The sequence below is a fragment of the Paroedura picta genome, chromosome 2 (genome assembly GCF_049243985.1).
Source record: "Paroedura picta isolate Pp20150507F chromosome 2, Ppicta_v3.0, whole genome shotgun sequence".
Classification (NCBI taxonomy): Eukaryota; Metazoa; Chordata; class Lepidosauria; order Squamata; family Gekkonidae; genus Paroedura; species Paroedura picta.
Window position 1 is genome coordinate 179,537,096 of NC_135370.1, and position 18,972 is coordinate 179,556,067.

General features: G+C 48.7%; 1 protein-coding gene across 1 annotated transcript in view; it reads left to right on the top strand.

Annotated features, from left to right (window-relative positions):
* Positions 1-18,972, top strand: part of PELI2 (pellino E3 ubiquitin protein ligase family member 2) — a 104,381-nt gene that overhangs the window by 37,736 nt on the left and 47,673 nt on the right. Inside the window, exon 2 of the mRNA XM_077323988.1 lies at positions 4,041-4,170. Coding sequence (XP_077180103.1) covers positions 4,041-4,170 — 130 coding nt within the window. The remainder of the gene's footprint in view (positions 1-4,040; positions 4,171-18,972) is intronic.

Here is an 18,972-nt window from a genome sequence, read left to right on the forward strand (position 1 = left end):
AGGTCAGTGCCAGACCCTGTGCAGCTGCAGATTGACTTCCTGTGTTGATGAGCGGTCAGTCATGGGCCAGGCTTAGAGCAGGGGTGGCCAAATGGTGGCTTTGCAGATGTCCATGGCCTACAAGTCCCATGAGCCTCTGCCAGGGCTCTCCAGATGTCCATGGCCTACAATTCCCATGAGCCTCTGCCAGGGCTCTCCAGATGTCCATGGTCTACAATTCCCATGAGCCCCTGCCAGGGCTCTCAAGATATCCTTGGACTACAATTCCCTTGAGCCTCTGCCAGGGCTCTCCAGATGTCCATGGCCTACAATTCCCATGAGCCTCTGCCAGGGCTCTCCAGATGTCCATGGCCTACAATTCCCATGAGCCTCTCCCAGGGCTCTCCAGATGTCCATGGCCTACAATTCCCATGAGCCTCTGCCAGGGCTCTCAAGATATCCTTGGACTACGATTCCCTTGAGCCCCTGCCATGTCCTGGCAGGGGCTCATGGGCATTGTAGGCCATGGACATCTGGAGAGGCACCATTTGGCCACCCCTGCCTTAGAGGGAACACGGAATGTCATGTTTGTTTACTCATATCCGTCTGTCATCGTCCCTTAGATGTCCGGGTGAATTGTATGGCCGCCTTACAAGTTATTTTATAAACTATTTTCTGTAAACGCCCGGCCTCTGTGAGATTACTGTCTGCTCTCAACATCCTGAGGAACTCATGGAAGGAGCTGTTCAGTCTCCAGCCCTTCCCCTGGAATAGAGTGTGTCTGCCCACGAAAGCTCACGTTTTGAATAATTTTTTTGTTGGTCTTAAAGGTGCTCTTGGACTCAGCTTCTGTTTGGGTGAATTACGGCAGGGGTAGTCAACCTGTGGTCCTCCAGATGTCCATGGACTACAATTCCCATGAGCCCCTGCCAGCTTTTGCTGGCAGGGGCTCATGGGAATTGCAGTCCATGGACATCTGGAGGACCACAGGTTGACTACCACTGAATTACGGGTTCAGAAGAGGTCTGCGATCTCCCATCTCTTTTCTATTTGCAGGCTTCTGCAGTGGTGAACCAGACATTCTCTTTGCTTGGAAGACAGATAGCCACGTACGGCTTCAAATAGTGGGGGAATTGTGTGTGTGTGTGTTTTTAAAAAAAAAGAGTTGCGTAATTCAGCTGCAATAAAATTAGTAATGTCCCTAAACCACGCACTAGATGTCATTCCAATGATAACGGCACGTTGAAAACCAGCAGGAGCATGTATTGTTGTTCTGGGTTTATTGTTGTTGTTTTTCTTTCCCTAGTCTTTCCCTATTTTGGAGGCTCCTAAAGGAGCAAATGTTACACATTTTCTAGGAGTTGCAGGCCTTGTCGGACAGGGCAGCTTTGGAAGTAACAACATGAAGCTACAAAGACTTTTCCAGTAGATTCTCGAGGGAGCGATACAAATTCCAGGGGATGTGGTGATGAATCACCATGGAGAATAGTCGCGTTCATGTTTGGTGAACACAAAGGGTGCCTGTCCATGAACGAAGCAAAAGAAATGATTTTCAAGCTGGCGATCGCAAGTAACAGTTTATTCCAGTGTAAAGCGATTTCTCAGACGTTCCAAATCATCGAAACGAACTCTCCAAATGCTTCTGTAGTATCTGTTATACAGAGGTCTACAAGTTATTAGCATCACAAAGTGTAAATGCTATTCATTGCGTGAACCATCTACACCAGGGGTAGTCAAACCGCGGCTCTCCAATGTCCATGGACTCCCATGAACCCCTGCCACTGCATGAAGAATGATGCTACAACCCATCAAACGTCGCAGGGGTGTGCAGACTGTGGCTCTCCAGATGTCCATGAACTACAATTCCCATGAGCCCCTGCCAGTGCATGAAGAATGATGCTACAGCCTATCAGATGTTGCAGGGGTGGTGTCCAGACTGTGGCTCTTCAGATATTTATGGACTTTGATTCCCATGAGCCCCTGCCAGTGCATACTGGCAGGGGCTTATGGGACTTGTAGTTCATGGACATCTGGAGAGCCACAGTTTGGACACCCCTAAGTAAGTCCTTCATCTGGGGCCATCTCCCACCATTCCTGTTCTTCTCTCATGACCCCAGCCTTCTTTTTGAGAGGTTGCCGCCCGGTCTCTTATTTTATTTTAAAAGAGAAAATGAAAGCAGAATTTCTGTCCAACTATCAAAACCCGTTGCTCGAATGTGATACTTTCTACCACGGTGTTTTCAGTTGATTACAGCTGGTTTTAATACGAGCATTAGTAATTAAATTGACTTATCCGTAGCATGCTTTCTTGCTGCAGCTCTTGGTAATAAGCACGGAAGATTGTGAAATAGCCAAGGAATTATGGAGCTTTAAATGCTCCAGTGTAGTTTCTGGCCCAGAGTGGTATAGTTGTTAGGAGCGGCAGCTTCTAATCTGGCCAGGCGGGTTTAGTTCCCCGCTCCTCCACATGCAGCCGACCGAGTGACCTTGGGCCATTTTAGTCGGTTTAGCTTTTAGGGAGAATATGAGTTTCAGTTGATCTAGAACCCATTTATTTGTCTTTTTGATGGTCAGATTGGCATTGTGGTTAAGATCGGTGGTTCCTAATCTGGCGAGATGGGTGGTTTCCCGCTCCTCGTGCAGCCAGCTGGGTGACTTTGGGCCAGTCACAGTCCTGATAGTGCTGTTCTAACCGAGCAGTCTTGTCAGAGCTCTCTTGGTCCCACCTACCTCACAAGGTGTCTGTTGTGGAGAGAGGAAGAGAAGGCGATTGTAAGCTGCCTTGAGACTCCTTTAGGCAGGGAAAAGCAGGGTATAGAAACCAGGTTGTCGTAATCTTCTCCTGCTCCTGCTCCTCCTGCTCCTCCTCCTTCTCCTCCTCATTTGTTACGAACTAGCTGTCCAGCACAGTGCAACTAAGTTAGATCCTCCATTTGAAGTGGTCTTTGGATAGTCCCTGAACGTCTCAACCTCTCTTCGCCTCTTCCAGCTCCCCCAGCTTCAGGGTCCGTCACGCCACATAGGTTGGAATGTTACAAAGCGCCGTATCATGTGAACTGACTTTAATGCAATGCGCTCTTCGGTGGATTAACTACTAAGGCACTGCGGTGTATGTTTGCCTGAGAACAATTAAGAGTCCGATAATTTTCTAGACGAGATTCCAATGCCCTAAAAGGGACGTGATTGGATTTAGCATGCTTTGGGACATAGCTTGTTAAATTTTGAAAGTGCCTCTTGTTCATTAAACAGCCTCCTTGTCCCTCCTTCCTTCAGTTCTCTTCAAGATGGTCTGACATCATGGGTGGTGTTTCACTTCGAAGTTGACATAACTTCCGGGGCTTCTGGAAGCCTGAAAAATTATTTCGGAGGCTCCTTCATGGTCAAAAGGTTGAAAAGGCTAAGGAAATACCCATAGACCTGGTCCTCCTTCCTTCCTTCCTTCCTTCCTTCCTTCCTTCCTTCCTTCCTTCCTTCCTTCCTTCCTTCCTTCCTTCCTTCCTTATTCTGGAGAGTGTACCTTCCTTCCTTCCTTCCTTCCCTCCCTCCCTCCCTCCCTCCCTCCTCTGGACATGCTCCAGTTTGTCCACATCCCTACTCAACTGGGGTGCCCAAAACTGAACACAGGACTCCAAGTGAGGCCGAACCAGAGCAGAGTAAAGTGGTACCATCACCTCCCGTGATCTGGACATGGTTGTTCATTATTTCCTGAACCCAGATGAGTAGCCTTCGTCTAAGGATAGCTAACTCTGGCGACTTCTGTTAGTCTAGCAGAAGTATTGGGTTGTCATACTTGGGAAACTCATGGAGTCTTGTAGCTATACTGTCAAGAAGTTGACTTAAGAGGAACCGGCAGAGCCCTGAATCTTAGCCAGTTCTTCAAATGCTTTTGGGCGGAAAAGGAGTATTCATTGGCTTGGTTTCAGGAGTGAGCGTTTTCTTGCTGCAGAATATAAAGTCATGTGTGCGCGCTTCGCAGTTGCCTGATGGATCCACTTCCAGCTCTTCCATTTCTACCAAACATCCCGGAAAAAAAACCCCCTCTGTCTTTGTGCTCCCCTTAGGTACAATGGCTCCCTTCCCAACGGCGACAGAGGGCGTCGGAAAAGCAGGTTTGCTCTCTACAAGCGACCCAAAGCCAATGGCGTCAAGCCGAGCACCGTTCACGTGATTTCAACACCTCAAGCATCCAAGGTACGTGGCTGGCTCTCTGGGCTTGGGAGATAATGCTGAGCTCGCAGGGGGGGTGACTTGGCTGCGTGTTTCGGTTCGCCATCTGCTCATTCTCCTGCGTCGTTCGTTTTTCGCCTGATCTTGAAAGACGTGCCTGAGGATGTTCTTGGATTGGCGGTTACGGGGGGGATTGTACGAATAAGTTGGGAACCTGCGAAGAATGGGGATAGATTTTATTTATATTTTTAGTATTGCCTGTTCCACTTAATACTTCTGGTAAGGGCTTGGAGGAGGAGCCGGTCTTATGGCTTCAGTGCCACTCAGTGCTGAACACCCAATCAGGGTGGCTGTCCCGCCCCAAGTGCCTCCTCCTCCTCCAACCGGCTTGCCTGTCTATCCGGCAGCCAGCCAATCGCATTCCATCCCCCACCCCTGACCACCCCCTCCTCCTTCCACTTCCCTTGGAGGCTCGGAGGCTGCAGATCCCTGCCGTGTGAGAGCTCCCCCTGCTGGTGAGTTCCCTAACAGCTGCCTGAAGCCTTTCCAGGTCCTGGGGGGAGGCGGAGGCTGTCCGCAGAGTTCTTCCACCCCACCCCAATCTAGTGCCCGTTATATTCCTGAATGCTTGTCCCCTAGTCATATATCAAGTACTGCTACAGGTAAAGAGACCTTTCCCCAAATCGAATATTCTTCAGCAAGATTAAATTTTGGGGTATTTGCGTGGACTAGTTTCTTATCTGCCCATGGTCCCCCCCCCTTGAAAAAGAAGTCCTAGTTGGGTCACTTTTGGATACTTTTTAATTTTGTTACATTTTTTTGGCACACTTACGGGAGTCCCTAGGGCGTGCAGAAATCTCGGCTTCACTCGTAGGTGGATTTCCTTTCCTACGTCATTTGTGTGCGCCCAGTCATAAACTTGGTATTTGAGCATGTCTTGACAACTTCAAGGATCCCGGTTGCCTATAAATTTCATTGTGGCGCCAGCTTGTTATCTGTGGTCCCCATGATTGCAAAATACAGCAATGCTTATCCCTAAGACTGGAATAGGAGGCTGACACCTAAATTTTAGTGCTGGCTTCTCGAATCAAAGAAAAATGGTCATGGCCTGTATTTGAGGAAACATGCTAGGGCGCTGTGAAGAACTGCAGAGGGGAGTGCGCATGTGTGTCTCTTTGCGTGTGAAGTGCCGTCAAGTCACTTTTCTGAAGTAATGTCCCCCCAAATGTCCCATGGTTAACTACTTTGCTTGGGTCTTGCAAACTGAGGGCCGTGGCTTCCTTGATTGAGTCAATCTATCTCACGCTGGGTCTTTCTCTTTCCTTGCTGCCTTCTACTTTGAAGGCATTATTGTATTTTTCAGTGAGTCTTGGTTTCTCAGATTGTGCACAAACCTATGTTAGCCTTAACTTCATTGTTTTAGCTTCTAGGGAGGCGTGATTTGACCGAGTACCCATTGATTTGTCTTTCTGGCACTCCACGGTGTCTGTAAAACTTCCCTGTAACGTCACATTTCAAATCAGTCCATTTTTCCCCCCACAAGTTTTCTTCGTTGTTCAACTTTCTGTGCTGGTTTCAGCTCCCAGTTGGAAAGAAGCACAGATGAGTTAACAGGAAGATTTAGTCTCTGGAACAGAATGCCAAGGGGACAGACAGAATGCAAGGTCAGACTATCCAGTGAGGTAAGATCATTGGCAGGTCACAAGAAGCTGCAAAGTTGCGTTCACAACCCAGACCCCCTAGATAATGTAGGTTGTCAGCAGCCTGTTTGCCCTCACTCTGTACTGAATCACAGGCTTCAGCAGTCTGTAATTGTCTTGCTAACCTGGCTATTGGCTTAGGTGAGCCAAGTGGGCTGACAAGACAGGGAACTGCAGTCGGAGGCTGGGCAGAGGGATGAGGAGCTTCTGCAACTACTTTGGAGCCTAAGCCCTGGTTTGTCTGCAGCTTCATTCCCTTCTGCTGATCAGAGCTCTTTGCCTGTTGAATATCTGGCTGAGCTAAGCTCTCATTCAGCTGAGGCTAAGATGACAAGGCACGTTTTTTCCTCCAAGGAGTTCTCATGTATAGGATCTGGGCTCCCAACACTCACGCCTATCCATAGCAATGGGGAATACTTGGATTAACTTTCTCTTGGTCAACAGCTACACAACCCTGCACTAGTGAGCCTTTTTCTGCTCAACTCCCGCTCCAGAATTCTGTACTTTCTCAAGGTTGATCAGGTCAGTTTCTTTGTCATTTCGTAGTCTTTCTGTCCCCCACCCTCCCCCTTCTGAAAACTACCTGCGTTTCCTGTCCTGTAGCAGATTCAGACTTCATAAACTCTTTTGATTCAACTCAAGCTGTTTGATTTAACTCAAGCTGGAATAGCAAGGACATAAGCCTGAATACCAAACATAGATTAGTTCAATCTGTCATATTTCCAATAGCCACTTATGACTGTGAAAGTTGGGTGATTACAAAATCAGACAAGAGGAGACTTGATTAGTTTAAGCTCTGGTGCTGGAGAAGGCTTCTACGGATTCCATAGAGAGCAAAAGTCACAAGCAAAGAAATAACGTAGCGCAGTGGTCCCCAGCCTTTTTATCACCGAGGACTGGTCAATGCTTGACAATTTTACTGAGGCCCGGGGTGGTGGTAGTCTTTTGCCAAAGGATGTCGCTGCTGCCGTCTGCTCCGCTTGCTTTCCTGCCGGCGTTCAACTTCCCGCCGCCCACTGGGGGGTGCTGCCAGCAGAAGCTGCACAGTGCCACACCAAGGGGGAGCCCCAGCCATGGCGGCCACTGGGTGAACCAGCGGCCAAGTGGCAGGGTAGCCCCCAAGGCAGCAGCCGGGGAGGAGGATGAGGAGGAGCTGCGGCCCGGTACCGACTGATCCACAGACTGGTACCGGTCCCTGGACCGGGGGTTGGGGACCACTGCCGTAGGGCATAAAGCTTCATATATCCCTGGAAGGCAAAATCACGAAACTCCAGCTGACTCCCTTTGGCCATATCATATGATTCAACTTGATGGAGAAATGAATTGTGCTAGGGCTGGTCAGTGGAAAAGGAAACCAGGCTGATAAAGAACATGGTGGTTAAGTACACAAAATAGACTCCGGCCAGAACATTACACAACTAAATGAAGTGGTGCAAGATCAAAAATCTTGGAAACAGCTGTAGGATCTCCAAGAGTGGGATTTGGCTGAATGGCCATCATCATCATCATCATCATCATCAAGCTCTTTAACCTAAAAGATGATGTTCTTCTGCCTTCTTAGGATCTCCCCTAAATACATGCAAAGCCCTATATTTATCAGTTGTTGGCCTGTTTTGCGATTGCTACAGTCCTGCTAGAGAATAATAATATGGGGTTTGGAAGATTCTTGTCACAGATATATCCCAAGCCTGTTAACTTGTCCTGGATGCTAATCATACCCCTGCCAAAGCTGTGCAGCCCCCAAAAGCTATTTTGGTTTTATTGTAAAGACTCTTGGGAACTGTATTATATAAGAGATCAAGAGATCATTTAGTTTTGTGAGTATTTTTTTTAAAAGCTGCTTTGCTTTCTTCCCATATAAGACTTACAAAGAGTCCAAACAAATGGCAAACGAATTATGCAATATGTATTTATATAATATAAAGTAAATCTAAAGGGCTGTGCTGTGCATTTGTACGAAGAACATGCCAGTAATTCCTGCCCAGAAAGAAAAGAGCCATTGGTGGTCTGGAGCCTGCCAGAATTTCGTGAATGCAGGTGGAAGGGTAGCCAAATTCTCACAACCAGCAAAGCATGTGGGGTTTTTTGGGGGGGGAGAAAATAAGTCTTTGTGGCAGAATAGGAAACGATCGGTATGTTTTAGTAGCTCTAATGCCAGGAGAGCCATTCCAGAAAACCTCTTCAAACGTTTCAAGGACAGTAATAGAAACTTCAACTTTGATAGATGAGAGAGCAAAGTCAGCTATGGAAAATAGCACTCCTTCCAGAGCGTGTTTTTGGCGACTACCCCGGCCTGTGCTCTTGAGACTGGGCATGTCTCTTGGGCTTATGTCTCTGAGAAAAGACATGTGCATGAGATTATACAATGGAGTTCAGGGCAGGCACAAAGGAATCATGTGCTCTCACCTTTCCCAGTTCTTGTGACATTTCCCGTTGGGTGAGAAGTAGTAAATGACCCAAGGGCACCTAGTAAGCGTCACAGTGGAGTATCATGGGATTCTAGCACAGATTTATTTTGATGATAGCATTCTGACTGGAGCTCATTCGTTCATTCATTCATTCATTCATTCATTCATTCATTCATTCATTCATTCGTAATTCCATTTATAGCCTCCAGAACTGAGCTCTATCAGGGCCCTCAACTCCCCAGATTTCTTTCTTTCTTTCTTTCTTTCTTTCTTTCTTTCTTTCTTTCTTTCTTTCTTTCTTTCTTTCTTTCTTTCTTTCTTTCTTTCTTTCTCTCTCTCTCTCTCTCTCTCTCTCTCTCTCTCTCTCTCTCCAGATTTCTTTCTTTCTTTCTTTCTTTCTTTCTTTCTTTCTTTCTTTCTTTCTTTCTTTCTTTCTTTCTTTCTTTCTTTCTTTCTTTCTTTCTTTCTTTCTTTCTCTCTCTCTCTCTCTCTCTCTCTCTCTCCAGATTTCTTTCTTTCTTTCTTTCTTTCTTTCTTTCTTTCTTTCTTTCTTTCTCTCTCTCTCTCTCTCTCTCTCTCTCTTTCTTTCTCTCTCTCTCTCTCTCTCTCTCTCTCTCTCTCGATTTCTTTCTCTTTCCAGGAAGGTGGTGGGGCAGTTGTGAGGCAGGATTTGCTACTCCCTCTCCTCAGTCAAATGAAAGGGTTTCCCGCTGGATAGTCAGGATGGACTTTCCTTCGTCAGAGTGTGGCCTATAATCATCATCAGTAATAAAAGAATCTCAAGAGTCCGGGGTATCTGTGAGAACAGGCTTTTTCAACCAGGGTTTATTGAAATCCTGGGGTTTCTTAACGACCCTGGAGTTTCTTGATGGCCCTGGAAGGGTTTCCAGAATGGGTGGCAGTTAATTAATTTTTTATATATACATTATTTAAAATTTGTTAAGCATTTATGAGGTGCTATGACCACATAGGTCATGATGGGCCTGGAGGGGGTGGGAAGGGGAGGGGTCCTAGATGGCCATGTACTCAGCTATGCTCCCCAGTCATATTCGCACCACTTTTGGGGCTTCTCGAAGCCGGAAGAATTTTTCAAGGGTTTCTCAAACAGTAAAAAAGTTGAGAAAGGCTGGGGTAGAACAATACTTTATCAATGATTTGCCTGATAAACGTATTCATGTGTATAGGGGTTGTTTATCCAAGGACGAATGAATTGTGCCGATTCCTAGTTAAACAGGATCTGTGTGTAAATAAAGGGTGCCCTGCTGTGTAACACACATTTTGAATATCGGTCTGTTTCGTTTGCATGTCAGATTATTACCGTCTGCCTTTCTGCACCGCCAAGACATGCCAAATGACAAGGCCTTACCAAAACCATCACAGAAAATAAATCCCCGCAACAGTTGGAATGCTAAATGTGTCTGATTAAATGACACTTTTCCAGCTTTCAGTGATGTCCACAGAAACCTTCAGAAAACTTAACTCAGACCTGTGGATTAAAATGGGTTTGCAACCTTGGCAAAAGTAAGCTTTGCTAGTTCCCACTGGTCCTCCTTGGCGGAAGAAAGCTTGGTCAAGTTGCAGCCGATTTACGGCGACCCCATCTCAGATTGTCAAGCCAAGAGATGCTACCTCTGTATAGTGACCCTGAACTTCCTTGCTACTGTCCTGTCTGGGTATTAACCAGGGCTGACCCCTCTTAGCTTCCATGATAGCCCTCTTTAAGTATTTGAAAGGTTGTCACTTGGAGGAGGGCAGGATGCTGTTTCTGTTGGCTGCAGAGGAGAGGACACGCAGTAATGGGTTTAAACTTCAAGTACAACGATATAGGCTAGATATCAGGAAAAAATTTTTGACAGTCAGAGTAGTTCAGCAGTGGAATAGGCTGCCTAAGGAGGTGGTGAGCTCCCCCTCACTGGCAGTCTTCAAGCAAAGGTTGGATACACACTTTTCTTGGGGGCTTTAGGATGCTCTGGGCTGATCCTGCGTTGAGCAGGGGGTTGGACTAGATGGCCCGTATGGCCCCTTCCAACTCTATGATTCTGTCATTCTTTAATCCGCCAAGATTTATCCGCCAAGATCAGGCTAGACTGGGGCGTTCACTTCCTCCTTGGTTCTCCTTATTTCTAGCCGTTGCATGTCCCTCTCATGGGCCTAGCATGTGACACTCCAACAAAGAGAGCTAGCTTAGTGGTTAGGAGTGCGGACTTCTAATCTGGTGAGCTGGGTTTGATTCCCCGCTCCTCCTTCACGTGCAGCCAGCTGGGTGACCTTGGGCTCGCCACAGCACTGATAAAGCTGTTCTGACTGAACAGCTCTATCAGGACTCTCTCAGCCTCACCTCCCTCACAGGGTGTCTGTTGCGGGGAGAGGAAAGGGAAGGTGACTCTAAGCCACTTTGAGACTCCTTCGGGTAGGGAAAAGCGGCATATAAGAACCAACTCTTCTTCCTCTTCTTCTTCAAAGTGTTGTTGCAAAGTTGGTCTAAATACATGGAAAGGGCAGGAGAGGGCTATTTTCAGAAAAACTTCAGATGGATGGTGGGCTCTCTCAAATACCCAGGCATCTGCGCTCTGTCTACGAGTCTTCGAAGAGCAACTTCTTACTTTTAGTTGTCTGACGTAGATTCAGCCTCTTGGCCTGGTGGTTAAGAACAGTGGACTACAATCTGGAAAAGCCGGGTTTGATTCCCCGCTCTTCCACATGCAGCTGGGCTTGAGGTGACCTTGAGCCATCCGCAGTTCTTTTAGAGCTGTTCTTACAGAGAAAGGGCTGAAATTTACATTAGCAAATGCATTTTTTGTTTGTACACGTTTCCCCCCCCCCCCATGGTGCAGGGGGAGAAATGTATCGTGGAAATGCATCCCGCACAATATTTTGTGACATCTGGATTTTGCAACCCCTTGATGCTTGGCCGGAGGCCTGCTGAGCATGCTCAAGGCACTTGGGTGCCAAAAAGAACAGCTTCATCCCCCCCCCCCTCCACGCCTTTAATGCACCTTGCATTTCATATGCAGCACATCAGCTTTTGTTGGTAGACAATAAAAGCAAAATGTGGGGCTGGTAATTAAAATCCTTGACTGTTTTGCATTTTAGGACTTGGAACGGGGAGGAGATGCCGGGTTCACCGCAGTTCTTTTGTACTTTTTTTCGAACTCCCATGAAAGCGCTTTTTGTGCTTTCTAAATCGCTACATAAGGTACAGCATCTGGATCTTTGCCCAGAGAGCGGCGATGAAATGGGTTTGCCGCTCTTTCCGACACTGAAAGGATTTCTGAAAACCTTTTTTGGACAGCTTTTGTGGGAGTTTAAGCAGCCTGGAATGGAATGGTGATGGGTAAGAATGATTTCTCCCCCCCCCCTCTCACTGGAGTAACATGGCTTCCCAACTCCCACTGGAGCGGCGTGAGAATTCATGCTTTGTTCTTGGAAATAATTCCCAGCCTGACAGCCAGCCTTCCCCCACAAAGCCCCAAGCACCAAAAAAAAAAAAAAACGGGATCTGCTAGAGCTGGGGAGGAGGGGCAAACGGTGGCTCTCCAGATGCCTGTGGACTACAATCACCATGAGGCTGTGCTAGCACCATGCTGTCGGGGGCTCATGGCAATTGTAGTGCATGGATCCTTGGAGAACCACAGTTTGGTATTATACTTCGTCAGAATACGTAAAACCTTGAGATGCAATGACGTTCTACTTCTGAGGTGCTTAGTATAGAATCTGTGGGTCTAGAGCAGGGGTGGTCAAACTGCGGCCCTCCAGATGTCCATGGACTACAATTCCCAGAAGCCCCTGCCAGCGTATGCTGACAGGGGCTTCTGGGAATTGTAGTCCATGGACATCTGGAGGGCCGCAGTTTGACTACCCCTGCTCTAGAGGATACGAAAGAAATGTTAGCATTACAATCCAACCATTTTATGCCGCTGAACACATTGCATTGACATTGCCCAAGGAAGCAGAACACAGCAAATTGCTTATCTTCTGTCAAAGGGGAGAAGAGAGGCTAGAAGAGCTATCCTGTTGAGGTCTTTTGTGTTGTTAGGTGCGAAGTCGTGCTTGACCCATCGCGACCCCCTGGACAATGATCCTCCAGGCCTTCCTGTCCTCTACCATTCCCCGGAGTCCATTTAAGTTTGCACCGACTGCTTCAGTGACTCCATCCAGCCACCTCATTCTCTGTCGTCCCCTTCTTCTTTTGCCCTCGATCGCTCCCAGCATTAGGCTCTTCTCCAGGGAGTCCTTCCTTCTCATGAGGTGGCCAAAGTATTTGAGTTTCATCTTCAGGATCTGGCCTTCTAAGGAGCAGTCAGGGCTGATCTCCTCTAGGACTGACCGGTTTGTTCGCCTTGCAGTCCAAGGGACTTGCAAGAGTCTTCTCCAGCTTTCTCGGCCTTCCTTATGGTCCATAAGGAATGTACATGCCCCCAATAACATAATGACCCCTGAACCCCAGCCCTCATTTGTATAAGAGCAGGAAAGGACTTTGAGGAGTCAGATTCAAATATTCACAGGTGTCTGTTGACTTTGGGTTGCTTTGTGTTGTGACTTGGATGCTTTTCTTTGGAGCGCTAGTTAGAGCCTTAAATAGCCCAGATGTGCCGGTTGCCGCCGCTCTGCAAAAGCAAATGCAGTCCGGAATATTTATAAATTTATAAATAGTTAATGATAAATGGAGGGAGACGTACTGGGTTGTGTTTCATAATAGGTTATGTAAAAGCTTTAAAGTTGCTGAGCATCTAGCAGCTTGTGGCTCACTGACTAAGCTGGCGCAGGCTTGCTCTTCGGAGTAAGAAATTCTTTCCTTTATCTTCCTCGCAGAGATCTTGTTGTACAAGCAGTTGCTCCAGGTGACACCATATTTGGTCACCATAGTTTTCTGGATCTTTTTTTGGCTTCTGCTTTTCCAAGTCGTCTTTGACCTCATTCCTTTTCCCCCCCTTTGAAAAAGGACAGCAGTTTGTCTTCTCTGTGCGTGATGCCAGCTGATTGCTGCCAAGTCGCAGACTTAGTTGTAGAAAACCTCTTTATTGAAGACGCAACAGTGCTTACATATAAAAATCTTTGCTAAGACTGACTACCTGTAATCCATTACTCTGGTTTAACCTCCAACCCTCTGGCTCCTCCTGCCTGCCCATTTGGGTGTGAAATCCTCCAGATGCCACAAGCTCTAACCGGTGCCTCCTGCCCCAAGGTCAGAGAGAGAGAGAAAGAGAGAAAGGGAGAGAGAGAGAGAGAAAGAGAGAGAGAGAGAGAGAGAGGGAGAGAAAGAGAGAGAGAGAAAGAAAGAGAAAGAGAGAGAGAAAGCACTTCCCTACAGATCAAAGCATCTCAGACGGTATTCCTATTGCTAGCTACACTACTCTAAATCAACTCCAATTCATACCTAAGGTAATCGGTTATACAGGATCAAAAGCAGAGAAAAACAGCAACTTGCAAAAGTAGGAATACATGGTTTTGACACCCTGGTTACCTTTTTAGTGAGTCAGTGGTCCCTTGCTGGTGGAATGAGCTCCCGGAGGAGCAGCGGGCCATGTGGTTCCGCAGGGCCTGCAAAATAGAGCTCTTCCGCCAGGTCTCTGGTTGAGGCCGGCCGCGGCAAGGAAGATCTGTATGCCCCCCCCCTTCCGGGATAGAGCATTGTGTATGGCGGCTGCGGGTTCCACCTGCCCCCCTTTTCCCACCTCCCTCTATGAGATTTCTAGTGGGGGGAAATGGACTGTAGTTTGAATTGTTTTTTTTCTGTCGTATCTCTCTTTGACTTGTGATTATGGATTTACGTGTTTTTATGTCTGGGGTTTTACTGGGAGTTTTATTGGGGATTTTATTCAGACTATTGTAACCCGCCATGAGCCACTTGGGAGTGGCGGGTAATACATCCTTATCGATTGTTCCTCTTAATATTTGTGAAACAGCGGAGTGTCCTGGCTGTCTGAGATAGAATAGGGCCAATCACGGTGTAGCCAGCAATGGGTTGCACCCTGATTGGTCCTCCCTCTCCCTCTCCGGGTAGTTCGGAGTGACATTTAGGCTGTCATGGAGTTGGCAACAAGAGACCCCCCCCCACCTTCCCTTGTGGAGTGTATTTCCTCCAAGAGTCAACTAGGCCACCGTTGAGATGGACAAGGCCTCATAGATTTGCTTGTTTGCAGCACTGGGTCTCCTCAGATTGCAATCTGGAGGAAGTGAGGCAAAGAGGAGGAACTGAAGAAAGAAGTTGCAACATGAACCTTCTCCGACTCTTCGTGTTTCCTGCCAGGAGCGTCTTCCTCAGGTTACAAGCTGCAGTCGGCTTGAATTCATGAAGCTGCCTTATCCTGAGCCAGTGCACTGGTCTATCCAGGTCAATATGTCTCCTCTGACTGGTCATGACTCCCAACATGGCTAATGGCTTGGAGGGGATGGGAAGGGGAGGGGCCCACAGCTCTGCTTCCCAACCATATTCAGCATGGTGGTGCCACTTCTGCGGTTTCTCAAAGCCTGAAGAAGGTTTCCGGAGTTTCTCAACGGATGATCTGCTACTCTGATCAAGAAATAGAATGTAAAATTAGAATGTATAGATAGGAACCATAACGTGAGCCCGTTTGGTGTAGTGGTTAGGAGTGCGGACTTCTAATCTGGCATGCCGGGTTCGATTCTGCACTCCCCCACATGCAGCCAGCTGGGTGACCTTGGGCTCGCCACGGCACTGATAAAACTGTTCTGACCGAGCAGTGATATCAGGGATCTCTCAGCCTCACCCACCCCACAGGGTGTCTGTTGTGGGGAGAGGAAAGGGAAGGCTTTAGGATGCTTTGGGCTGATCCTGCGTTGAGCAGGGGGTTGGACTAGATGGCCTGTATGGCCCCTTCCAACTCTATGATTCTAAGGCGACTGGAAGCCACTTTGAGAATCCTTCAGGTAGAGAAAAGAGACATATAAGAACCAACTCTTGTTCTTCAGTTATTTCAGGGCTCTCAGCCTCCCCCCCCCTTACAAGGGGGTCTGTTGTGGGGAGAGGAAAGGGTAGGAGACTGTAAGCCGCTTTGAGCCTCCTTCGGGTAGAGAGAAGCAGCATATAAGAACCAACTCTTCTTCTTCTTCAGTAATAACAGAGCTTTCACAGCCTCTCCTCCCTCACAGGGTGTCTGTTGTGGGGAGAGGAAAGGGAAGGCGAATGTAAGCCGCTTTGAGATTCCTTCGGGTAGAGAAAAGCAGCATATAAGAACCAACTCTTCTTCTTCCAAACTGATGTTTGTCCGTGATGTCCAAATATAGCTGCAGACTGCTACAGGATACCAGTTAGCAGCCAGCATCTCTTTAGATCCCATTGGAGGATTGAAGCTGGATGGATCACGGTTCAGGGGACTTCTCATGGTCCCGATGTCTGCCTGGGACTTAAAGCTCCCGAGCGCTGTGTTGTGTTTACACACAGGTGCCGCAGAAGACGGAAGGGGGGCTGCTGACAGGCAGTTTAATCCGAAAGCGCTCTTGGAAAATCCTGACTTCATTAGACAGGCGTGTCGCCAGCAGCTATTTAATGCCGTATCTGCGGATCGACAAACTTCAGGGAGCGGACGACTGTGGACGAAGCGCAGCACGCAGAGTTATGCCTCCTGAGTCATCACACGCCCCGGGAATACAGGATTACATCTTACGTCGCTGCTAAACATGGGGAAATTACACGTATCGGCCATCGATCGGGACGGGAAAGCGCCTCTGACAGCTCAAAGTCAGCCACAGCGTTCAGATTTCCACTTTTCACCCAAGGAACTCGAGGCAGTCCACGTCTTTGTCCCCTTCCCCAAGTTCGAATCAGGCGGTTGGAAGGGGCCCTGGAGGCTGTCAAGTCCAACCCCCTGGTCAAATGCGGGATCAGCCTGAACATCTGGGGGCCCCATGACTGGCCCAAAGTCAGCCAGCTGGCTGCATGTGGAGGAGTGTGAAATCGAACCCGGTTCTCCATAGAATCATAGAGTTGGAAGGGGCCACACAGGCCATCTAGTCCAACCCCCTGCTCAACGCAGGATCAGCCCTAAGCATCCTAAAGCATCCAAGAAAAGTGTGTATCCAACCTTTGCTTGAAGACTGTCAGTGAGGGGGAGCTCACCACCTCCTTAGGCAGCCGATTCCACAGCTGAACTACTCTGACTGTGAAAACATTTTTCCTGGCCTATATCTAGCCTATGTCGTTAGCTTAGAGGCCACTGTTCTCCCTCTGGGTCAGGAGGACAGCTTGATGGGTGTTTCCCAGCTCTCTTTGAGGGAGGCAGGTAATTTAAATATTCTGTCTTCCTGCGGGAAACGCCCCTCTCAGCCAGTCTTCTTCCTGCCTCGTTAGAGGGAGCAGCTAGAGTCTAGGCGTCTCTAGGTTTTTGAAGAAGATTCCCTAGTAGTCTTTTCCCAATCCTTCCTTTACCTCCTCCCTTCCATTTTCCCCATTCCTCCCGGCTGGTGATCCTGTTTTTGGGCTCAATACCCCTCGGCTGCGCCGGATCGGGCAGCAAGGGAGAAGCCGGCGACGGCCGCGTGCGTTGCGGCGGCCATTTTGTTTTTCGGCGGGAAATGGCGGCGGAGCGAAGAGACGGCGGCTTTTCCTCTGAGGAGGACACCGAGCCGCGGATTGGGAGCGCCGGGGTCGGAGCAATGTCGGAGGCAGCCGGAACGGCTGCGCCCGACCCCGCAACAGCTGCATCGGCCGCGGCAGAGCAAGGACAGCGCTCTAAAGCCGCGAGAGCCGCAAAGCAGCCTAAACGCCCTCCCAAGCCGACTAACACAGCGGCTACGGGTGAAGGGCAGGATCCAGGCGCGGGCCACAGGAGGAGAGAGCCAGAAGGGCCCTCAGCTGGGCAGAAGAACGTTGCAGAACGCCTGGAGGAGGGTAATGTAGAGGCCAATCAAGGCCAGTTTAATTTACCTCCAGAGTTTGTTAGGCTTACGCAGAGTACTGTACAGGCCGAGATTGCAAAGGTGTGCCAGCAGCTTCTACCCCAGGGTTCCAGAGCCTCCATTTCTCGTTCCCGTTCGTCCTCCCCAGAATCCAGGGCTTCCAGAAGAAGCTATTCCCACAGGAGGTCTCCTCAGGCCTCTAGCTCCAGGCCTCGCTGGCCTACCAAGGCAGCCCGAAAGAGACCACACTGTAGTCAACAGAGATATCATTCTTCAGAGGAGGAGGTGGATACCAGAGAACGAGAGGAGGGCGATTTGGAGTTTATTACAGATGAGGAGGAGGTTGAACCAATCCAGGTGCCTCCACAGACTGAGAGATTTTTTGATGTTGAAGACTTTCAGTTTCTGCTTAACAAATCCATTTCTATCCTGGATTTGAAACAGTCTGGCTCAGAGGAACCCCCTTGCAAACAGACCAGGAAATTCTATGGCCCTAAGGGTAGTGGGGAATTTTTTCCCAAACCTGAAACTAATCTAAAGAACTTTCCTTTGCCAGAATCCTTCGAGAGGAAAATAAGGGCAGAATGGGAAAAGCCGCTGGTCACTAAACAGTTCCCCTCCTTTATTCGTAAGATGTATGCCTTACCAGAATATGCAGAATCTTTTTTGCAGGTGCCAGTCATTGATGGTCCGGTTGCAGCACTCCAAACGTCGGGCTTGGTGTCTGAAGATGGAGAGGGCTATCTGAGAGACGTAATGGACAGAAAGGCAGAATCGGCCCTACGTAAGGCACACGAAGCCATGGCAATGTCCATCCGGGCGGCCACTACCGCCTCAGTGGTAGCCAGGGCTTCCATGGCATGGTGTAAAAAGTTGTTGTCCCTCATCCCAGACTCTGAGGGAAGACTTCAGGAGGGGACCAACAGAATTTTGAAAGCTTCTGCGTACAATGCAGACGCATCTCTGGACATTGTTGTATTTGCAGCACGTGCTATGGCCTCTGCATCAGTGGCCAGGAGATTGCTGTGGCTCAAGGCTTGGCCGGCTGACCCGCACTCTAAAACCACGGTGGTGGCCTACCCATTCCAGGGGGACAAACTTATTGGGGATTCCTTAGACAGGGTCCTAATTGAAACCAGGGACAAGAAGAAGGCTTTTCCCCGGCGCATCCGCAGGGATGGCAAGCCCTTTCCCTCAGCCTTCCGGAACCAGGGTTCAGGCCCCAGATATCGACCGGAAGGCAGAAGAGGTTCCTGGGGTCAGTCTAGACAATTCTCCCGTAGGGGGGGATTCAATGCCAGGTTCAGGAGGTACAGGAACAGAGCTGACCGTTCAGACGGAGATAACAAGACCTCTCAGGCGTGACTCACCGTCCCTTCCAGTGGGGGGGAGACTACTTGCCTTCCACGAACAGTGGACGGATCCGCGCATAGACTCCTGGGCTCAGGAGTTGGTCCGGAGGGGTTACAGAATAGAGCTGGGCCGTCGCCCACCAGATCATTTCTTCCCTTCTCCGGTCTCCCATATTCCAGAAAAGAGGGCTCGCATGCTAAAGGCAATCGAGCATCTTGTAGCTATAGAAGCAATAGAACCAGTACCGGAATCGGAAAGAGGTCAGGGAGTCTACTCTCTCCTGTTCACCGTTCCAAAGAAAAATGGGGACTGGAGAGCCATTCTAAACCTCCGTTTCCTGAACACTTTCATTCCTCTCAGGAAATTCAGGATGGAGACCTTAAGGTCCATAACAGAGGCCATACAACAGGGGGAGTTCCTCACGTCCCTAGATCTTCAGGAAGCATACCTGCACGTGCCCATCGCAACAGAACACAGGCGGTATCTGCGTTTCTGCGCAGAGGGGC